This window comes from Candoia aspera, chromosome 1 (genome assembly GCF_035149785.1).
Source record: "Candoia aspera isolate rCanAsp1 chromosome 1, rCanAsp1.hap2, whole genome shotgun sequence".
Classification (NCBI taxonomy): domain Eukaryota; kingdom Metazoa; phylum Chordata; class Lepidosauria; order Squamata; family Boidae; genus Candoia; species Candoia aspera.
Genome location: NC_086153.1, coordinates 67,746,872 through 67,771,110, shown reverse-complemented (window position 1 = coordinate 67,771,110; position 24,239 = coordinate 67,746,872). Strand labels below are relative to the sequence as shown.

General features: G+C 37.4%; 1 protein-coding gene across 1 annotated transcript; it reads left to right on the top strand.

The window, feature by feature from the left end:
* Positions 1–6,073: 6,073 nt before the first annotated feature.
* On the top strand, positions 6,074–24,222 carry SCCPDH (saccharopine dehydrogenase (putative)). The gene is made up of 12 exons (XM_063306063.1): positions 6,074–6,339; positions 8,951–9,063; positions 12,070–12,150; positions 12,914–13,043; positions 15,130–15,179; positions 16,185–16,315; positions 16,767–16,884; positions 17,625–17,744; positions 17,827–17,883; positions 20,400–20,511; positions 22,361–22,442; positions 23,370–24,222. The coding sequence occupies exons 1-12, from the start codon at positions 6,153–6,155 to the stop codon at positions 23,473–23,475; spliced, it is 1,287 nt and encodes a 428-aa protein (XP_063162133.1). The 5' UTR covers positions 6,074–6,152; the 3' UTR covers positions 23,476–24,222.
* The last annotated feature ends 17 nt before the right edge of the window (positions 24,223–24,239 follow it).

The following is a 24,239-nucleotide window of genomic DNA, read 5'->3' as shown; positions in this document are numbered from 1 at the left end:
TTATTAGGCTTTTTCCTTGTTCAATGGCTAAATCAAGTTTCCTACCCACATTTGCAGATAGCTTGGCTATCCTCTGAATGGATAGTGAACAGTTTATTTAGTTTGGAAGATGGATGTCCAGAGATGCAAAGATTTTTTGAGGACTGCCCTAGTGGGATTCCTCCTACCCTCTAACCTTTTTTGATAAGTTAAAAAGGGAGAAGCTGTGGCTCGTATGTATACTTTTAATCTTAGCTGGAATGATCTTCCTAAAATGGTTATCACCGCTTGTACAAGTGCCCTGAAATCAATCAATTTATCTTCTTTCTCTCTCTCCCACACACCCACACACACTTTTATATTGTACCTCTCACAATAAGACTCTAAAAGAAGCTTCTGAACAAAATCCTAAATAAAAATGCAGTTGGGGTCAATCTCCCATAAAATAGTAGTGTTTCTGATTTATTCTGATTTCTGCAATCTACAATCACAGATAATTCATTTATCATTAGTAAGATCTATATTCCCTCATTACAGCTTAAATGCAAGGTAAGCATTTTTCAGTGAGGATGAGAGAAACATTGCAGGAGGCAAAAAAAATGGGCAAGAGTGAGGTCAAAAAGTTGCAAAGAGTGGAACTATGCAAATACATAGGGTCAGCTGAAAAGTAAAAAATCAGAACTAGTGTAAAGACATTAGACTGATAGGAAGGAGGTAACAGGAACATTGAGGTCTCTATGAGAATTGATTTTTTGACTGTAATTTAAACAATTTGCTACAAATTATAAAAGGCCTGTGATACAAATAGCAGCTGGGTAAGTTCCAAGAGAATAGCTGAACTGGCCACCACCAGGGAAGACTTGAGGCTGTGGATCACTGCCAAAGTTCTGACCTCTAAAGAATCCATCAGATCTTGAGAAAAAATTTCCTTCATTCTATGAGTGAGCATGTGTTACTGTTAACAGGAACAATACTATTAAATAGCAATTACATCCTTAATAAAATCTACACTTCAGTGTTGATCTCATGCTTGGGTTATTCAATATCCTTCTCTAATAATTCTGCAATGTGGGATGATTATTCTGGCCTGTATAATTTTGTGCATATCCATTCTATGCATGTAACAATATTATTAGAGAAACTTCTGGGATTTTTTTCCACAGGGCAATTATTGGTAATACTCAAGGGGCAGGGAAGAACAAGTTTCAGTTGACGGCCTTCTGAAAGATTGCCATCTGCCTCCCCACTGCTCTATGAGAGTGAATTTTGAGAGTGAATACTGAAACTGGGCAAGATACCATCGTATATAATTCCTACTGGTTATTTTCAGAATTATATGTAAGGCGCACTAAGATTGCCTGAAAAAAATTGTAAAAATAAATACGTGGAACAGAAATGTTCTCAACTAGTTTTGTTTGTTTGTTTGTTTTAGAAAACTTACATGACTGCCCATCTTATATATAAAAACTGGTTGGGTATATAACTTACAGTATATACCATGACTGGGTGGTTCACAGCAACAACAATAAAAACATGTACAGTAAAAAACAATAAAAAACCAATGTTCCCCTCCACCCCCTAAAAATCAGTGCCCTCAAGCAGCATTCCCCAGTTACAACAAAAAGAATCACATTGTGGACACCGCTCCCCCAAGAAGCACACTTACCCTTTCCCTTCCGATATTTTGGAAAGCACTACAAACCATTTTTTTCCACAGGGTTTGGCTCAGGAGGAGGAACTGTAGGCAACCACCTAGTTTTATGTCTATGATTGTTTTAATCGGGATGAGGTGGGCTATGTTTTAGAGTTATTAACTTTGAATTATATGCCATGCATGGCCTATGAACTCGGACAATATACAAATACTGTAAAATAAATAAATGAATATACTGAAAGAATCATGTCAAATTCATTCCTGCTCATTTTGTATTGCTAGCAGTCTTCTTAACAGGATCTTCTAGGATGGTTGTAACTCAGGAGCCAGGAGGGAAAATTACTCACCTCCAAGCTCTGCAGAGTTCTGGTACTTCCAGCTGAACAGTACCTTCAAAACAGTTTCTCTTGCACTGCAGCTGAGCAAGAAAGTAATATATCAGCCCAGCTACTAAAGAGAGAGAATTCTGAAATCACATTACAATATACAGTAAATGCAATATAAGGAATACATATCAAAACCAACTAAACACAAAGTGACTGCTGAAGACATCATACATCAATAAGGTTTTCAAGGCTTTCTGAAGGGTGAACAGGGTCATGGCCAACGTAACAGTGGGCAGTATGCTGTTCCAGAGGACAGGCACAGGTACATAAAAGCACACTTCCCAAATCTCACTAGGTGACAATCCCTAATTGACAGGACCCAGATCCTGTCCCTGCTGCCCAGCCTAATATGATGGATAGAGTAAGGTAGTCCCATGTTATGTAGGGCTATTATAGGTAGTAACCGGTACCTTAAATTGCACCCAGAAGCAAATTGGGAGTCAGTGGAGCTGGCAGAGCAAAGGTGTAACATGGGCATAATGAGGCACACTCATAATTGCCTACACTGCCACATTCTGGACCAACTGAAGCTTCTGGATATTCTTCAAGGGCAGCCCCATGTAGACTGCATTGCAATAATCCACTCAGGAGGTGATCAAAGCTTGAGTGGCCATGCACAGTGCCTCCTGATCCAGGAAAAGGTGCAATTGGTGCACAACATGGTTGTGCAAAACCCTCCTTAGCCATGACTACTACCTGCTGTTTGAACAGGAGCCATGAGTTCAGGAGGACCCCCAAATTGTAGATTAGTTTTGTCTGGAGTAGTGCAACCCCATCCAGAACTAAGGATGGGAAATCACCAAGTCCAGGAGGCCTTAACACCCAAAGGCACTCCACCTTGCTAGGGTTGAGCTGAAGCATGTTCATACTCATCTAGACCCCACTGCCTTCAGGCATTGAGACAGAACCTCCACAGCATCACTTGGCCAGCCAGGGGCAGAGATATACAGCTGAGTATCATCAGAATATTGATAATACTTCACCCTATTCCATTAAATGACCTCACCTAGTGGCTACACGAAGATGTTAAACAGGAGAGGAGAGAGACTTGAGCCCTGAGGCACCCCACACAACAGGAGTCATGGGGCAGACCTCTTCCCCCCATTGACTGTTTCCCCATGCCATATGGTTCTGCTTAATGAGTACACACAAATCAGCAAAAAGAAAAGGGGAACAAATTGCAGATTAGTGCTGGCAATTCCCATTTTCTAAGGTTTGGTGCATCAATGATTTTTTGATGTGGTAAAAGATTACTCCAATTCACAGTTTTATTATTCTGTAATGCATAATAATCCACAGGTTCTATCCCCAACCTCTGTGAGCCATCTCCTTTACAAGGGATCAAAATAAGTACAAAGTCAGCAATTGTTTAATGCAAGCAGAGGTGAAAGATTTTGCAATGCAAAGGCAATAACCTGCTGGAGCAGAGGCTTTCAGCATGCCACTGCCCAAAGTTCAAATAGTCCAAAAATGATGATGGTGGTTAATCCAACCATATTTCTGCCAGTCCTTTGTGTCTCAAGACTATCAAAGGAACACATCAACCCAAAATAATATTTAGCAGTAGATAAAAAGTCAACACACTGAAATGTTAATATACATCAACCCACTCATTTCTCCTACCTATTGTAATTTAGTACTGACATTACAATGCAAGTTTCAATATTAAGACTGAAACTACTGTAGTTAATCTCTTACAGTGCACTTAGATTCAATGCAGATAAAGTCCAGTTTATCTAGACCTTAATAGGCATGGATGCAACCCAAATCTTAAATTACACAGGCGGAGAATTCACTTCAGCTCAAGGCTGTGATGACTATTAAAATATGATTGATGATGCAACTTGATTTCATAATATGTGAAAGTTGAACTCAGTGAGTTGACAGTTTATAGCTGATCTTCTATAGCCTCTGGCCTTGACTCTGGCAGTATTATCTATTACATGGGATCTATTACTAATATTAGGTTCTCTTCTCTCTAAGTAATTATGACCACATTGCTACTATTTCCTATATTTTAAAAGAGTGTAAAGGGGTCTTAAATATGTAAGCTATTAGACACTTCAATTTTAAAAGCTGAGTACAGTATTTAATATTGAGAGGTTGCAATATCCAAGGAGATTGGACAGAATGACCTCAAAGGTCCCTTCCAATTCTTACATTCCATGATTGTATGGTTATTATGCTTTAATCTGTTATTAACAAAGAGTTATGAGTTATGAGATGGTACATAAATAATGTAAATAAAGATTATTCTTTGAATGTAGGAACCTCCATGTAACAGCATTATTTTGTTTGTTGCAACTTTCTTTGGAAAAAAGTATCTACCACTGATTCCAATTACTTACAGAGCTCTGGATGAAAACTGATCTTATTTACTGCACAAACCAAATAAGAAATGGACGTATATGTAGATATGTACTCCCATATGTACTCCCATCTGTTTGTCATAAAGAACTGTTTGAGAAGCAATCTTCATTTTACTCATATTGGCAATACCAACCCACAAAGACAGAGAATTAATTTCAGCTCAAGGGTGAAAAATAAAGTATCTTCCCAATTTATTGGGTGCAAGATGATATCTTCTACAGCACCTGGTGGAGTGACATACAAACACAGTCCCTGCCACTAGGTAGCTATTGGCTGAGACAGCTGCTCCATTCAGCCTAAAGGTACAGTTGATCCTGTGCAGAAGAGAAACCCCACCCACCCCAACTCCCAAGCTGTGTTACACGGATTCCAAATCTGATAACTGCTGCCCGCTCAAGCTCAGCCTGTTCTTCTTGTTTCCTTCTCTGTAAAATAATTACAATGGAACTTAGCAATTAAGGGGGGTAAATGGGATAGGTTTTAGTTGTACAGACACTTCAGAGATTTTAGTTGTACAGACACTTCAGAGATTCAAGTACATTTGCTAAGTGGTCAAGAAAAAAAGAGGCAGAGAAAATGCCAAGTTTAATTTAAAAACATTTAAAAAACTTTCTAAACTAGACTGATAAAGTCTTTCAGCTATTTTGTCCATAGAAATACAAACACTGTAATTCAGGCTCTCTGCCAATATACAACTGGGTTTTGAGGGAAAGATCTTTAATATTGTTTTCACAACTCATGGAAGACAGCAACCAATCAGTCTTCCATGAGTTATAAAAAAGAAAAAAGAAAAAAAGCTTATGCTAAGATTTCAAAAAAGTTGAGCAGGAGGGAAAGAGGCAAGAATCTAACAGTGACACAACTGCAATTATGAAATATGTTAAATAGAAAACATGTATTTCTTTCTCCCTATTGAAATGCTCTAGATGTTGCATGATGCCAAAGATTATATGTGGACGCTAAGGTTGAACAGAAGATTATGTCATACTGTTAAAGGCCATAGAAGTGCAGCATTTACAATACTGTATCCAGCTCTTTCCAGAGATGGCTGACTGAAGAGGAGAGGGCCTGCCTGAAGCAGCTGAAACTGTCCCTAGATACCTCTTTGATCCTATCCACTACTTCTGGACAGGTTTTGCATCTGGTGTCATGAGTAACAAAGCATGAGAATATTTTATGTATCTTCTGGCAGTTGTCAGATGCTGTTAGGTTAAGCGGGAATTGGGGAAACTATACAGCCAAGAACAACTTAAGCACGTCACACGAGTTGGGGAGGAGATAAAGCAATACCATTAAAAAAAAACGGCTTGAAAAGCATGTTGCCACCTTAAGTTGGCACCGCAGGTAGGCGGCATCATCTTGATTTATGCTCTTCTGAAGAAGTGAACTTTGCAACTCTTTCAGTCCACCCATATTTGGGCACAGAGAAAACTAGAAATCTGCCTGGAATAGGGAGGGACTTTACCTAAAAGCAGCATTTTCCTCTTATTCTGACTTCGTTCAGTGAAAACCCCAAGACCTCTTAGGCGACAGAGGCCAGCAGAACAAGAATCTGCAGTGGAGTAGGCAGCAAATGTCAATGTGGCACCTTGTCACGTGACCTGTCCAGGCCCGAGACTGAGGGCGGGACCAGCCCAGGCCCTGCCTCTGTTCGCCGCTCCGTTCTATAGCCGTTGACGCGGGTCCGCCGTCGCTCTACACCGCCTCCTCCTCTTCTGCCTCCGCGCGCGCTGGGCCACTGAGCGCTCCCTCTTCTCCTTCCCATGGCTACCGAGCGGCCTTTCCAGCTGGTGGTGTTCGGGGCCTCGGGCTTCACGGGGCAGTACGTGGTCGAGGAGCTAGCGCGAGTGGCTGCCGAGGATGAGCTGCGGGGCTCCTTGCGCTGGGCCGTGGCCGGGAGGACTCGGGAGAAGCTGCAGGCGGTGGTCGAGAAGGCGGCCGCCAAGCTGGGTAAGAGAAAGAAGACGGTCTCGTTGCGGGGTGTGGGCCCTGGGGATGTTCTCGGCTCGTCCCAGACTCTGCGGTAAAAAGAACTTTGGACACGTCCGCGCATTTTACTTGGCTATAGTCCGGAAATAATAATGATGCTTCTGAAGCCGATCCTAATGTTATGGTCCTGGGGGGCGTGGGCAGGGAAGAGAAGAGAGATGGTTTCCTCCAGTCTGGCCCTCTCCAGCTGCCTTGGACTGCGTTTCCCACCATTCCAGCTAGCACAAGCTGTGCCATTTGGGCGGGGCACATCTGGAAGGAGAAAGTAACATATTATGCTGAATGTAATTGTTCCTTAGGGACGCGGTGGCGCTGCGGGTTAAACCGCTGAGCTGCTGACTGAGCTGCTGACCTTGCCGATCAGAAGGTCGGCGGTCCAGATCCGCGTGACGGGGTGAGCTCCCGTTGCTAGTCCCAGCTCCTGCCAACCTAGCAGTTCGAAAACATGCAAATGTGAGTAGATTAATAGGTACCGCTTCGGCGAGCAGGTAATGGCGTTCCGTGTAGTCATGCTGGCCACATGACCACGGAAGTGTCTACGGACAAACGCCGGCTCTTCGGCTTTGAAACGGAGATGAGCACTGCCCCCTAAAGTTGGACACGACTGGACTTAATGTCAAGGGAAACCTTTACCTTTATTGTTCCTTCCATCACTGAGATAAAGTCTGGAGGCTTTGATTAAGAATGTAAGAGTTTCTGATTCTGACCAAAGCTTCATCTGCAGTAATCAAATTATGTGTTTCCCACAGGAGCCAAGTAGTTGCCTGTAAACAGCCAGAACCATTGAATCCCTTCACTATCATAGCCAGTATTTGTTTGTTATCCTATTCTGAATTAATTGCCTTAATTCTCATTTAAAATCATGTAAGCTGAGTGTCACTAGTACAGCTCATTGACTAAGTGTGTGGAGTGTGTATCTCTGTGCCTCCGTCCTGTTCAGGGCCAGGGAAAGTGAGGTAAAATTACTCTATGGGTAAATCTGCATTGACTTAGGGGTGCAAGGTGAAGCCAGAAAAGTTATTTTACTGAACTTTTATATTGAAATTTTATACAATAGCACTTTTAAGCTAGCATGCTTTACAGTCTTTTTCACAATACCACACCATCTTTGGAAGAAAGTCACCAATATATGCATAATATGCACAAAGAATTGAGGCTGAAAATAATGATTTGAAAAAGGAAGAAGATGGTGCTGAAGCCATTGCTAGAAAAGTCATCCATGTAACACTGATGGTAGTGCATTAGTTTCAACTACAAAGGGTTTCCTTTGTTTTGCTTACGTAATTCTCATCTGGGTTGTCAGTAATCAGTGTGTGAAAACTGATTACAATCAAAACACTATTTTGGGCACTCCTTTTTCCTTGACATCTAAATGAAAGGACTTCAAGATTAACTGCAACTAGGAGCAGCATATTCCATCTAATGAATTTTAGCTTATTACTTTTAGTGTTTAATCACCAATTGGATTGGAATTCTTAAGTAATTATATTATGGATTGAATTTTATCTGTAAGCTCTGTAAGCTGCCTAGAGTCCAGTAAGGTTTCAGGTGGTAGACAAATCTCATAAATAAATATGCCTAAAATTGTAGGAAACCCTTTTCTTGTTTTAAAATGAAATACCTTTCTACTGTTCTTTGTGATTAATTCAGTTGATTCTTCCTATTGTAAGCTTTGTGTGTTTCTAGCTGCTAATTCTGTTATTTTGTCCTGACCTGTTCTAGAAAAACTGACTCCCATCTATTTGGAACTCAGCTGCAGTTGAGCATTGCTGTAAATTTCACCTAGTTTTTCCTATAAATAAACAATAATAGAACCAGTTTAGTCTAGTGGTTAAGGTGCTGGGCTAGAAAGCAGGAGTCTGAGTTCTAGTCCTGCCTTAGGCATGAAAACCGGCTGGGTGACCTTGGGCCAGTCACGCTCCCTCAGCCCAACTCACCTCACAGGGTTGCTGTTGTGGGGAAAATAGGAGGAGGAAGGAGTATTAGGTATGTTTGCCACCTTGAGTTATTTATAAAAATAATAAAGGTGGGATAAAAATTAAATAAACAAATAAATAATGCACTATTTCACTATTGCTTTTCAGTCTATATTTTCAGTATTATTTTGGTTTACACCAACACTTAATAACTTGGTTCTAATCATATGTATAGCCTCTCTTGCAATAAATAAATAAATCAGTGCAGGAAAAGTTGAGGTTTTTAAAGTCTCAAAATGGCAAACTTTGAGCTTGTTTCCAAAACTAGATTTGCTCAGTCAAAAGGAACAGTTTTGCATTTTTGTCCTTTTGCATTGTATCTCTTTTAAATAATATTTATTTTTTCATTTTTTTCTAGTGAGCTTTTTTCTAGTGACTATCTTCCCACATGCATATTTACTTGCTTTGTGAAAGCGTGGGGGGGGGATTTGGGGGATAGTGATGGAATTTATATAGAAGTAATAAGATTTGTTCACTAAAAGCGATTGGAAAACTAAATATTGTATAAACAGCTTTAATCTCATGAATAATAGTGCACTGAATAAAAATAATTATAGAATGGTTTTCAGAATAACATGTCAATTTTAAATTTTCAGGGAAAACAGAACTGAAGTCAGAAGTTGGCATAATACTATGTGATGTCAGCGATCCATCTTCTCTTGCTTCTCTGGCTAAACAAACGAATATTGTTCTAAACTGTGTAGGCCCAGTAAGTGCTTTCCTCTAGTTTTTTTTCCCCATGAATAAATAAAAGGTGCTTGTCCTGCAGCAGTTATTTAAAACATGACATTTTCTTAAGATATTGCCAGAAATCTATTTGACTTTTATATTTTGGAATAACAAACTTTTTTGTAAGTTCTGTAGGAAGATTTTTATTTGTTAAAATAAAATGTTTCTTAGTTAAATGCAAGTTAAAGAGAAAATCCTATTTTCTAACACTCTTAAGCTGAAACTCATAGTGTTAATTTTTATTAATCACTCTTCTGTAGCGTTGGTCAAATTTTAAAAAGACTTGTGTTGCAATTTGTGCCGTAAACAAATGAAAGTTAATGAGCTGTTAACATTGAAGTACCTTATTTTGTACAAGAAAATGTAAGATTTTTTTCAGCAAATAAAAGTTATTGGAGTACTATATTAAATTTGTTTAAGTATTGATACAAGTCAAATCTACAGAAATTATCTCAATTTCAAATCCTCATATTTGCAAACTAGGAGATTATCAAGAGAAATGAAAAAAATTGAGGCTATTGTAAAATATACTATAGACATACTAGGCTGGATAATATCTTTTCATTGGTACATTACTCCACCCTTGATTGCCAAAATGAATAGTTCATTCTTAAAAAATGCTGGAAATGAGTGAATGGATTGGATCCTTTTTTTATATATATATATGGTGGCAATGTTGTAAAGCCCCCAAATGCTGGAAAATGAAGCAACATGAGATATTCCTATTAAATTTCACCAACCCTTATATTCCTTGGAAATTCACTGAATTAGCACTGTATATGCTAACAGCTGCAAGGATTTTATATACGTTTTGTTGGAAAAAAAATCTTTGGGATGCAAAAGTAATATGTTCCGACAGTTGTTTCTTGTAACCATTGTTGTACAAATCTTGTTGCCCATGTAACTGGATACCCTTTAAATTAGGTATCAGATATGTTAATGTAATTTTGTGTATTTTTATATGCTTTTCTACCAAACACAAAGCAGGAAAAACCAACTTTGCATGAAAAGGGATAGCTAATGCAATTCCTTTTTTAGTATTAATTTGGTTTTTTATGTGTTGGGATGACATAGGAAAAATATTTTTGTCAGGACATACCTCAGAAGTTGATGGAAACCATACGTGCCCATTCACTTCCAACACTTCTTCCATGCCAAGTCCCCTTCATACACAAATGGTATCGTTCATATTGGACAGATTTTCTTGGCTGTTTGACTAAGAACTAGCCTAGGAATATGAGAAAGCAGGGTCTAATGCTATGTGCTGATAGAATAACAGTGTAGCAGTTTTTCAGAAGTTTTCTTCTAAAGTGACTTCAGTTTTTTTTACCTAATGCTCTTGTTTGCTTTAGAATTTTTTTCAAATTTCTCTTTTGTGTTGTCTGAGGTGGTGGAAGGTGGTAGCCATTGCTGGTAGTATTTTCTTGTATTCAAGTCTATAGCTTTCCTAGCTGCTCAGAATTTCCTATCTGAAAAAGCCAATTAGATAAGCTTCCTCATGATGTATCCCCTTGAAATTTACAGTTATTACAACACCTAAACTTTGTAAATATGCTGAAATTTCCATATTGATATTTGATTATATTTTTGAAGGAAGTGTGGTTTGTTTTATTTATATATTTCATTTTAAGGTTTAGTAGGCTGCCCAATTCAGACTGTGCATCTCTGGATAGTGTACAACATAAACACAATGAATCAAAAAGAAAAAAAACCAGAAAACTATCTAACAACAAACAAACCATAGGTAGTGCAATAAGAATAAGAGAGTAATGTTTTTGTGCCTGCTGATTATAGCTTGGATCTTCCCCTCTTTCATGCTGCAAGGACTAACATGACAATTATCCCTGGAACTGATTGTTGTTTAACTTAGATAACACCTCTGAATTTTGCTTGCTCTTTTCCTCCTTACATCTTTTCTGATAAATGCTGGAGAATCTCCTGACCCTCTGGAACACATTTGGAGGAGTGCAAGCAACCCAGCCACAATGATTGGAGAATGACAGTCCATTTGATCATCTTGCATAGTCAGTAGAAGGTGTTCAGAACTATGCATCGTTATTTAATAAACTGATAATCAGAATGCATAGCTTCACAGTAGAAAAAGGTTTCCATGTTTTATCATAGAACATTACTAGAGAGGCTATTAAAAAAAAATCACTTTTACTGAAATACTCTGAACCCTAAAATGTCAGTTTTTTGGACCACATGCTTTAACTAATCTTAAGAGAATCCTAATTGTGTGTCAGAGCTGTTTCAATTCCATTGACATATCTCCATATTCTCCCTGTGTGTGTGTGTGTGTGTGATGTGTGTGTGCATATATAGTGTATATATATATAAATAAAAAGGTGAAGGAGAGTGAGAAATGCAGTTTTTCTCCATTGTAAACAGGAGGTCTAATTTTCTTTCCTGTTTGAGAATTTAGCTGAGGAGGGTTCAAAACCCAACTACTCCTTACTCCTTCCAGCCCTGGCAGGCTCCTTTCTTAAGCTTTCTTGGGCTGGGATTTTCTCAGAAAGAGTGGAGGAAAGAAGGGGCATCCAATGTCAGACTCCCCTTATCTGATATCCCAAGGAGAAACAGTATTTCCTATGATCCCTAGGACCATATCCCAGACAGTAGAACATTATTCTTTTGGTTAATGCAACTTTTTTTTCAAATCAAGAGGTGAACTGTATTTAATACAAGCACTTCTGAAATCCATCTCATGAGAGAGAGAATTGAGCAAGGAGTTGGGAAAAACACCTTTTGAAACAATAATATATTCAGATACTAACTAAAAGAAACTTAACAGACCCAAAATATTTTTATTCACATTGGATTTAAATTCTTTATTAACTAAGTCATAGTTAAATCATAATCAATAAAGATTCCTTTATTCTGTAATAGACTTGTTTTTTTTTAATGGAAGCAAAACTTCAAACTTGCTTTATTAAAGCAGTCCAGATTAATATAACCTATTAGTCCATTTTTTTCATTCTTACAGTACCGTTTTTTTGGAGAGCCTGTGGTAAAAGCTTGTATCGAGAATGGCACAAGCTGTATTGATGTGAGTGGAGAACCACAGGTATGTAGAATTAAATAAACAAACCAGACTTTGGGGAATAATATTTGGATTAGGTCACTGAGAACACAGTCCTAACTCTTTTTACTTGCATATCTCAGCTTAGTGCAGGAATAATTAGTTCACATATCAAACTTCGTGCTGCTGCTCTGTGTACCATGTGATGCAGCATCCATGGGTGCTGGGAACTGCATGGTTTTGGGGGGCTATGTGCAGTTTCCTCCCAGAAGTCTCTCCTCACTCATCTCTCATTTCCATAAATTAGCAGTGTGAGTGGACATTGGTAGGAAGGAACTATGTTCCGGACAGTAAAAGTGTTTTTATTTATGATTATATTTTTATCCTGCCTTTCCTCTGGGAGTCAAAGAAGATACATAATTGGGGCGTTCCTTTATGCTGTTGTCACCATTTTGTGAGGTAGATTGGGCAGAGAGATAGTGGGTTGTACTTGGGTTTTCTTAGTTCCAGCCAAACATTTTAACCACTATACCACGCTAGCTCTTTTAGATGAAAGAAATTGTGTTTTCTTGCAGAATTCTGTAAAATTCTGCTGGATATTAATATAACCAGTATTAAATATAACTGGGGTAAAATACTGAATTGTTTTGATGGTTTGATACATAGAATGAACATGTATAACATTGCAAGATGGCACAACAGCCAGTAAAGCAGTTTAAAAAAATAAAGTTCAGAATTTTATTATTTTTGCTTGAGTGTTAGGAGTGTATTGTTTGCATCTTTACATAATACTGCATTTCTGTTTCAGTTCCTGGAAGGAATGTATCTGAATTATAATAACAAAGCTGAAGAAAAAGGAGTATATATTATTGGAAGCTGTGGTTTTGATTCTATTCCAGCAGATATGGGAGTATTATTCACCAAAAACAGTTTAAAAGGTGATTTTTATGCCTAATCATTATTTTGATAAATGCTAGGGGAAGTATGGTAGCTAACATATTTGTATGTTTAAAGATATTACACTAGTTAAAGGAAAAATGATAACCTGTATTCTCTTTCTTCTGTCATTCTTGGCATGATCACATATTACTAAATATGGTTTATTTATTAATTATTTACAGCATTTCCTGCCCTCCTCCACCTCTTTAGCTCACAGTCTTTTGGATAAGCTTGCACTGATCAAATAAAAACAAAACAGTTCCTACCCTACATGCTTACAATCAAAGCCATGTAACACAAAAAGAACAAGGGAAGAGAGAAGAAAAAAAGACATCAGTTCTGAAAGTTAAATAATTATAAAAATGGGATAATAACAGTTCAGAGAGAGGAAATGACTGATAGAGCTAGTGCTTCAGAAGATCTAACAGTCCTGCTTCCCACATGTCTCTTGTTGAAGCCTAGCAGAATAGCTGTTGTGAAATGACAATTGAGGGAAGAACCCTACATGGCATGGGTCCAGATTACCTGAGGGACCATCTCATCCCCACTAAATTGACCCGTCCTACCCAGTCAGGCAGAGAAGGCATGTTGCGGACCCTGTCTTTGACAGAAAGTTGATTGGCGGGGCCCAGGAAGAGGGCCTTCTCTGCCGTTGCCCCCGCCCTATGGGGACATTGCTCACTCTTCTCCCAGAGGTGAGGTGGGCCCCCACTCTCCCAGCCTTCCAGAAAGGGGGGGAAGACCTGGCTCTGCCAACTTACGTGGAGCATGAGGAAGGGTAACCAACCCTGGGGGTGGCTAGCACCCTGAAGATGCTTCTGTAGGTTAAGAATGTCTAATTAACATCTATGCCTTGGAATACATTATTTTTGAGAATATTGTTTTATTGTATTTTAAATGAGTATTTATGCTTGTTGTAAACTGCCCAGAGTTGCTTTTTGAGTGAGATGGGCAGTGACTAAATTTGAAATATAAATAAATTGTGCAAAGTCACTCCTCACTGCAGCTGTCTGCAAATCCAGTGACACTTGAGGATCAAAGAACACTCCTAGACTCTGAACCTGGTTTTGGAGTAGAATCCCATCCAGAATAGGTTGAGCCTCAGTTTCCAATCCAGGTTTCTGTTTCCAATAGCAGTTCTGCCTTGTTTGGATTCATTTCCAATTTGTTTTTCCTCATCCATTCCATTATCAAATGTAGACATTGTTCAAGGGTACCAATTCTTCCTTAAAATTGATGGTTAAAAGCAATAGAGCTTCAAACCTTTGGATGATCTCCCTCAATTTCACATCGGCATTGAACAACATGGGGGACAATATGTAAAGAACCCTGCGGGACAACACAGGTCAGTGGCCTAGGTATTGAAGAATAGTCTCCCAATGTCAGCTTCTGGATATGGCAAAACAGGGAGGACCACAATTGCTGTAAAAGTAGTATCTCATAGTCTTGATGCCACCAGGAGGTCTAGAAGGATACCATGGTTAATAATATCGAAAGCTGCTGAGAGGTATAGGAGAAATATCAGGACCACACTCCCTTACCCAATTTCCAAACATTCCAATGCACAGGCAAACAGCACAGAGATCTTGTGTTCCTTGACTGACTAGAACAACAAGAGCCAAGTGTGAGAAGATCACACAGACTTTCTATTTCCTTGAATATTTCAATGAGCTGTTCAAGTGAAAGCAGGCTTTATTACACCCTTTTAAGACTTCTCCACTCAAGGGCAAGAATCCTGAAGTAAATCTGATTTGCAACCCCATCAATCTTGGAGGACTCTGCAATTGAAGTTGTGTATTTCAGTATGTCAATTGGAGATATAAAGCCTGGTTTCAGTACTGAAGGAAACAAGTGAAATGATGAACACATTTCCTTCCTTCCTCTTTGCAGAATAGCCCATGTGCCTTAAATAAATTGAATATTATGTTGTTGAATGTGTAAAAAAGTATATATTTCTGTTACCAATACTGTATGTCATTTATCTGACAGTAATAAACATTAACAAATTGACATTAAATTGTGTTTTTAGAATATTAACTACTGTTTCTTATTATCACAAATAATTATTAACTTCTTTCCTTAAAGGTACCTTAACTGGAGTTGAAAGTTTCTTGACTGTAAAATTCGGACCAGAGGTTGGTTGATTTCTTCTTTCACTGCTATATAAACTATAGCATGAAATAATAAAATTGAACATGACTATTAATATATTTAACTATTGGCTGGTTGTTATTTATTTATTTATTTATTCATTCATTCATTCCATTTACCATGCGCCTCAATCTAATAAGATTGAGCAGTTCATAGGAAGATATACATAATACTGATAACACTGAAACATTCACAGTACATCATATATAAAAACAACAGCACTACTAACAAACTGCAAACCTGCCAAGTAGCAAAAAATATCCCTTGATGCTTGTTCTGTCTAACTGTTGCAATAAACAGGATCACAATAATGCAATAATTAGGTGTAATAGTTTGTGCATTTTCTGCTATGGCATTGTTGACAAATAACATGATATTGGGTACATTTTACATTTATTTATTTGCTCCTGTACTCTAAATGGCTCTAAGCAACATAAACAGCTCCTTAATGATGATAATATTAAATAAAATATTAGCATTGGCAGAAAAACTTTTAATATTTATCTAAATAAAATAGTTAACAATAGAAATGAATGCAGTTATGCTGCATCTCCATCCAGGAAAACAGATCCCTCAACAGAAATCATTTCCCTACCTATCTATAAAGGAGGAGTTTTGAAGAAGGGAAAAAAACTATAGGCAGTTTCCAGAGACATCTTTTAGAGCATTTTCATCAGTTCACTCAATATGTGACCTTGTTGCTCACCAAATAATTGAAGTGCCAGTGTCCCCAGACTGAATTATGTGACACTTTCTCACTCTTACTTCTGTAACAAAATGGCTGAGCAGAAAGGAGGTAAATAAATGGCCAACAACACTGTAAGCACATAGTTTTTTGATATACATTAATTTAATATCTTAATCAGGTTTGGTATATGTAATTGCTATGAATGTATGTATGTTTTCATGGTTGGGTTAATACTGTTGATGTGTCAAAAGTAGAATGTTGTTCCAATATAGTAGGCTGAATTACCATGGCATTTTAACAGGGTGCCAGTTTGCATGATGGAACCTGGAAATCAGCTGTATATGGCTTGGCAGATCAAGACAACTTGAAGAAAATTAGAAAACAAATTGGACATAAACCACTTCCAGTATTTGGAGCAAAACTCAAGAGAAGGTATAAGAAATATATGTCTTTTAGTATTCAGAATATTTTTTTAGAGTGAATGGAAGGTAATGACATTTTTTATAATTTTGGTCTGTAAGCTGATTATTCAAGGCCTTTCCTGAAATTAAATGTGGTGTTAGAATTTATCACTAGAAAGTGGATGGGCAATTCTGCAGACTGGAGGCACCTATATTTTGCAGCCCCTAAAGCAGTCCCAGATAGTGCTGTGATTTTCTACTATTCCCCAAAATTGCAAATCTATTTTGCAAATACACTTCCCCAAAATGCAGAAAAACACACTTTCCCTTAATCTCAACCCCAGTAACATCACTGGATTCATTCCCTGTTGCTCTTGGGGAAAAAAAAGCCTATCGCTGCTGTAAATATACTTTTGTATTAAAAGAGCAGGTCAAAGTTATATTTCTTATGCTTCATTTTAATTGTCTTCATCTTTTTTTAGAGGTGCAGTATTTTACAGTAATGAATTCAAACAGTATTCCATTCCATTCATGGGATCAGATGTCTCTGTAGTAAAACGAACTCAGCGGTATTTGCATTCACATTTGCAGGAAACACCTGTAAGTTTACTTAAGCATTCATAATATTAGTTTTGTCTCTTTCTAACACAAGAATACAAGCTTCCATCTTTCATCTTTCATGTAAGGTATGAAAGCCATCAGTGGTGCTTTCCTTTTTAATAATAAACCACTGTCCACATCTGGCTAATTCTTCAAAATCTGTATATAGGAACTCACCATCTAAGTTATTCTTCAGAAGAGGCAAAATTCCAGCTGCCCCTCTGTAGTCCTTTACTTTCAGGCATGAGACCTTGTTTGTAAGACCATGTTCAAGCAAATAATAATTGCTCAACTCCAGACGTATACTTCAAATTATTTCTTAAAGAAATGGCAAATAGAAGGAAGAATATAATTGTTTCTCTTGAAAAAATGTCATGGTATTCCTTTGGAATTCTTACTTCTAATGTTTTGTCTATAGGCTCACCATCCTTTAATCTCAAGCATTCAGAATATGTTTCCTTTATGTTGTCTTTCAAAAAGCACATTCTTGTTGCTAATGTTGTGTATGTGACATTGCAAACACAGTATTAGAAGTGTTTTCTTTAATATCTGCAGCTATTCTTACAATGTCCTGATTAAGGATAGGAAGTATATTTCCTGGATTAACTTTTTGACACCTTTGTTTGGCTTGATTCTGAGCGAATTCTTGCCCTTGATTTTTTTTTACTCCAGATTAATTTGATTTAAATGTTTCATGGAAACGGATACTGAACATATTATGACTTGTCTCTCCTATTCAGGTGCAATATGCTGCTTACACGACTGTGGGTGGTCTCATTTCTCTCATGAAGCTAATGTTTGCTGGCCTTTTATTTTTAATGCTTGTGAAATTCAACTTTGGAAGAAAGCTCCTGGTAAAAGTAGGTTTTCTTTTAAATAGTTTTGAAAATTTGATGAACTGGTCAATTATTCTGAAACTTACTATGAATCTTCTTACTTCAGTATCCTGAATTCTTTTCTGGAGGACATTTTACAAAGGAGGGGCCAACAGAAAAACAGGTAATTTTTAGTTTTGTTCTTAGCCACTAATATTTTTTGTAATTATTGTTTTCTGCATATTACTAACTGAATATTTATCTATATCTATGCAGTAGAAGAGATTGCATTTTTAATACTCGTTTTTTGCTCTGATACATTAACATGAGACTGTTATATATACTGGATCAGATAAATCTTTTGCTCTATAGTCTACATTAGAAAAATGATTTAATCCTATACACGGATTATGCATTTTAAATCCTAAAAATGCAGAGTAAATATCTCAAGATTCTGTAAACAAATTGGGTGAATAATGGCTGATGCTCTGTTTAGGAATATTAATGCTAGGATACATTAATAGTGTTGAAGTCCAGCAGGGCAAGCTTAACTTGTTTAACCATTAATTGTTTTACTCAGATCTGCAATGGATATGTTGAGATTTGCTGTATGGCATCAGAAACTACAGTTGTAATAGAAATTATTCAACCCCCATTGCAAATCAGGTTGATTGTTGATTGTCAAAATGTACAGACTTTCAGCTGTTTGGAATGAACAAATCAAACAAAAGCAATTGAAATAGCTCAACAAACAAATGCTTCAAGTGGTGTCCCCAAATTCAACTGAAAATGCAACTTATAATGACTTCTCCAGTCTCAAAATTATTCAACCCTCTGAATAGAATCTATCACAACAGCACACATACAGTATGCAAAACAGGTGTTGTCTCAAGCACAACTGATGCAACTAATCAAGGGCTTCAGTAGTTGCACCAGGTGTGCTTGAGCTGGAACACACAAAATACCTGACCTGGCTAGGGGTATGTTGAGTGTCAGTTTGACTGCATGTTAGAAGTACAGTATGGCTAAGTCAAAAGAATGGTCCAAAATGGTAAGAGAAGAGATCATCGCCCTTCACAAACAAAGAACAGGATACAAAAAGATAGCGAAGGCACTGAATGTTCCTAGAGACACCGTTGGAAGCATAGTTCGCAAGTTCAGAGTTAAAGGAACAGTGGTTACACTACCTGGATAGGGCAGAAAAAGGAAGCTGTCAGTGGCTGCAACCAGATTTCTGAGAAGGCAGGTGGAGAGAAACCCTCGAGTGACTGCAAAAGACCTGCAGCAAGACTTGGTGGCAACAGGCACTAAGGTTTCAGTGAGCACAGTAAGGTGTGTACTAAACACAGAAGGTTTCCATGCCAGAACTCCAAGACATACACCACTACTGACCCAAAATCACAAGAAAAGTCAGCTCTGATATGCTCAAAATCATATAAATAAGCCACAGAAGGTTTGGGATTCTGTTCTGTGGAATGATGAAACAAAACTGGAACTTTTCGGCCCGATGGATCAGCAGTATGTCTGGAGGAAGAAGAATGAAGCATATGCTGAAAAGAACACTCTGCCTACAGTTAAGCATGGTGGTGGCTTGGTGAAGCGCTGGGGCTGCTTTGCATCCTCTGCCACTGGAAACCTGCAGTGTGTGGATGGCAAGATGGATTCATTGAAGTATCAGGAAATCCTAGGAGAAAACATGCCATCTATAAGGAAGTTGAAGCTTGGGCGTCATTGGACCTTCCAACAGGACAATGATCCCAAGCTTACCTCAAATTCCACTAAGGCTTGGATGCAGAAGAAGTCCTAGAAGATTCTACAATGGCCATCACAGTCACCTGACTTGAACCCCATAGAAAATCTCTGGTGGGATTTGAAGAAGGCAGTTGCAGCACTCAAACCCAAGAAGATTACTGAACTGGGGGCCATTGCTCATGAGGAACGGGCTAAGATTCCTCAGGAACGCTGCCAGAAGCTGGTGTCTGGCTATGCATCTCATTTGCAGCAGGTTGTAACAGCAAAAGGGTGCTCTACTAAGTACTGAAGATGCTTGCCATGAAGGGGTTGAATAAGTTTGAGACTGGAGAAGTCATTATAAGTTGCATTTTCAGTTGACTTTGGGGGTACCACTCGAAGCATTCGTTGAGTTGAGCTATTTCAATTGCTTTTGTTTGATTTGTTCATTGCAAACAGCTGAAAGTCTGTACATTTTGACAATCAACCTGATTTGCAATGGGGGTTGAATAATTTCGATTACAACTGTACATCTGAATGTTGAATAAAAAAGGCAATATGTAATCTTGTAAACAAGATACTATGGCTATAGGCTATATTATTTATATACATGGCCTATCAGGATTTCAGTCTATGCAAAAATTATTTGGATATTCACTAAGGACTAAACCACAGTGCTATTTTCTCTTAGCATAGCATGCATAGCTTTGAATCTAGTTTGCTACATCGGAAATACTAAGAGTAACCATAACTAAGTTTTTCTCTTATCTTAGGGATACATATATATTGTTCTCTCAAATCAGATTAGAGATAAAAATCATTGTAAAAAAATTTGTTTTCATTTAGTGACCTCTTCTAAAACAGACATAAATTAGGCTGCAATATACTTGTATATATGTATGTTTGATATACACTGAGGTGCTGTCTAGTGATAATAATACTGCTTATTGCTTATCTTTTGAATGACAGATGGAAGGAGCATCTTTTGAAATGACCTTTCTTGGAGAGGGATACAGCACAGGACAAAATCCACAAGATGGCAAACCTGATGTTAAAATCTGCACCCAAGTGAAGGGACCAGGTAGAACAGTCATATTGGAACAAAATTAATTGTATTATTAATTGTATACAACAATACTTTATTTAATACAAAACACAATCCATGTAATGCTAAATACAAAAGTGGCAGTTCCACACAGTTGGCTGTGTGAACAGTGATGTTTACAAAGGGGGCTCAGACTGACAAAAGCAGTATTGTGGCATTGTAGTGTAAGCCCTGCCCCACAATGCATTGTGATTGTAGATGTGCACCCAAAGGGGGTGGAGTTTGTGATACAACAGCCTAATACTTTCATTATTGATGAAAGCAGCAGGATTCTGTGGCTGCTGCATGTGAAGGAGTTCTGTCAAAGAAAACCTTTTACAAGTAAATAAGAATAAGAAAGCTGTGCATCACTTCACATAAAAGGTACAGAACATTGCATTTTTTTCCAGCAGCAGATAATGAAAATAATCTTTTAAGTTCTTCTTTGCTATTCCAAAATAACTCCAGTGGTATTTAATATATTTTTATGTGAACAAGATTACAGAGAAATAACAAGTAAAGTGTGTGGTTCAATTCAAACAGTTCCCCAAAACAGTTGTTTAAAAAAATTGTGAACAAATCTAGCCACTCACATCCATTTGCTTCCTATTTAGCATTAACCACAGTTTCCCAATTTGTGTGATACCACAAATTAAAAAAAGAAGTGACAAATGATGGGAATTAACAAGTTGGTAGTTTTGTTTCCTATCCCCCAAATTTATAGAAATGTGTCTATTCTTGAGCAGTTGAAATACTTTACTGAATCAAGATAATTAAAAGTTGATTTTGTTTTTTGTAGTTGTTATAGAGAATTTAATGCAAAGCAAGACATGTAGAACTACTTGCCAGGATCTAACTATAAAAAACTGAAATACTATTTGTGCAGTCAAGTTTTCCTTCCTTTACTTAAAACTGCTTCCAAAGGGCAGATGACATTCCAAAAGGTTGTGAAAACTGGTTTGCCTGAATAGAAGTGCCTTCCTCTCATGCAGGTGTACCTATACTTTGAAGGCTTGAATAATAGTGTGATTGCAACATATACTTATAAGGATGCATGCAGCAATATTATTCTGTAATGTGGAGAGAGGGTTTAAATTAAAATGAGGTATAGTGGCCTACGTACAGAGGATGTGTAGTTATTTTGCTTGGCTGATCTTAGAAAGAGGTGAAAAAACTTTCTCCCATCAGCTTGGCCAGGACCAATTGCAATTGGACATTTCCTTACTGTACTAATTGGTCAGTAGTAAGATCATGATGTAACAAGAGGCAAGATGGGTTTACATGTGCTAATGGTGCTTTGGTTTATTGTTTCAATAGTGGCATAATTTCTCCTAAGTTTAGCCTGGAGATAAATATTCTTTAAAATCTTGATGACACTACCCCAAAATGATATATGTACAGTTCTTATATTGTTTTTTCCCGTAATATGTGTAGGTATGAGGAATGGGGTTGTTTTATTCTGTCTTCCATTTACTTAAAGGACCAGTTGATTATAAACTATTAAAATGTTATTTAACAGATAATTTAGGGTATTGATTGTTTGTATTTAGAGGCACATTCCTCCTGAATGCTTATTTACAGAATGATTGTCATTAGGACTACCAATATTTATGTTTTCATATATACATACACGTTACTGCTTTTTCCTTTTGTTATTGTGTCCAACTGTCAACTGCTTCTCTTGACTTCCCTTTTCTCTCCAAGTTCTCATAAGCCTCTTTCTGCCCTTACTTGAATTCAGCTAAAGCAACTACTGTATCTACCATTTGATCACAGTGGTTTCATTTTCCATCTTTATTGTTCTGAACTGATGAGTATAATGAAGTCTCTTCCTTTCTCTTTATAGAGCCTGGTTATATTGCTACACCTATAGCAATGGTTCAGGCTGCTGTGGCACTTCTCAAGGACAAGAATTCTCTTCCTAAAAAGTGAGTCTTTATCTTCTAATCATGAAACATCTATCTTATTTTGCTTCCTATGCTTACCAGATAAAATAAGCACCAGAGGAATTGTACAATTAGTTCTCCTGCTGGTCTCAGTTATTTCAAATGTGTTGAGTGAAATACACTTAAGGACGAAAAATTAAATGGCAGCAAAATGCTACTGGCTGTAGGTACATAGCATGGACATACAGTTCCATGCTGTAGTAACTCTTTCTCCCATTTTATAAGCCAGCATTGGGCACATATTTACAGCTATTTATAGAAAGCTGGCAGGGAGGAATAAAAATTAGAAGCAATACACTATCAGGAGTTTGATTTATTGTATCCTAATACCTAGTTGTGTAATATTTGGGTAAGGGAAACCCACAACATTTTTTACAGGATCTTGCCCAGTACTGTTCTTGTAAGACGTGGTAAAAATAACCTGAATAACACTTTGAAAAAAATTTTTATGTGCCATCCAAATTTGGTTTATGAATCACAGAATAATCATATTACTCTTTGAATAGATACTGTTTGGAAAAGAATGTTATCAGAGCCCTCAAAACATGCCTGTCGTGTTTATGATTACATCCTTGAGCTGCAGTATCATGTATCTGGAAATAAGTTCTATTGAACTCAGCAGGTTTACTACTATGCAGTCATGTTTAGGGTTGCACTGTCTATTGCTTTAGTTATCCCATAGTTTTTGCAATCTATAAAATCACTGATACATATATTTTTTTCTTTTTTTAATTGCAAACTGTTCACATTAAGATAAATTATTTTTGGGTTATGTTGGAAGAGGACCCTGTCTTTAACCCCAACAAGGATTGCATTAATATTGGAGTTTGCATTAATGTTGTTTGTTGCAAAAAATTAGGCTTGCTTACTTTTGTGTGTTGCTAACCACAAATGTGTCTTGTTTTACAGAGGTGGTGTCTATTCTCCTGGGGCTGTATTCTGTAATACAAAACTTGTGGAGAGACTGAACAAGCATGGAATTGAATTCTCTGTCATAAGCAAGCCTGAAGCCTGAAAAGAAAATTCCACGCATAAACACATTCCAAATGAAATAATAAGAAATAAAGTTGCTAAACTTAGTATATGTAGTGTAAAGATACTGTTGCTTGAATGTTCAAATGAGAGTTAGGAAGACGGACTTAGTAGTATTGGAAATAGGTTTCAGCTGCTGTTAACTGCAGTGGTTAATCTAATAGAAAGATCCATAGAGCCCTCTTGCTTTTTAGAAACAAAGACTTTCCAAACACATTCAACTGAATTTCCAAGAGACATCAAATTCTAACTGTAATCCATTTCATTTTTTAAACAGTAACTATGTATACTTTTTCTTTCTATTATTTGATTTTTGAAAGTTATTGCAGGTTCAGTTGTGGAAACTGTGCCTTAACTGATCAAATATTGGACATGGGAATAAATTCCATTGACATCTTTGCTTTATTGCCCAGCCACAAGTGCATTTATTTAAATAATTTTTGCTGACTAATGAAACAAAATAATTGTGCTTGGCTTAGGTCTTACAGGGTCCAGTCATTCGGTATTTTTCTATATTTAAATATTTGCTATAGCATTATGAAAGCATTTAACCTGTTAAGTGGTAACTTCATATCTTAAGTATCCATTGCAGCTGAAACATACCAGAGTAGCTGGCATTTTTAAGAACTTAATCTCATGTCAGAATATGCTAATATATAAGAATAAAGATATTTAGTTGCTTTTATTTTCTTCGTTATTTTTTCAGTGCAATAAAAGGATTGAAAATTTGTTTTCTGTTTTATAAAT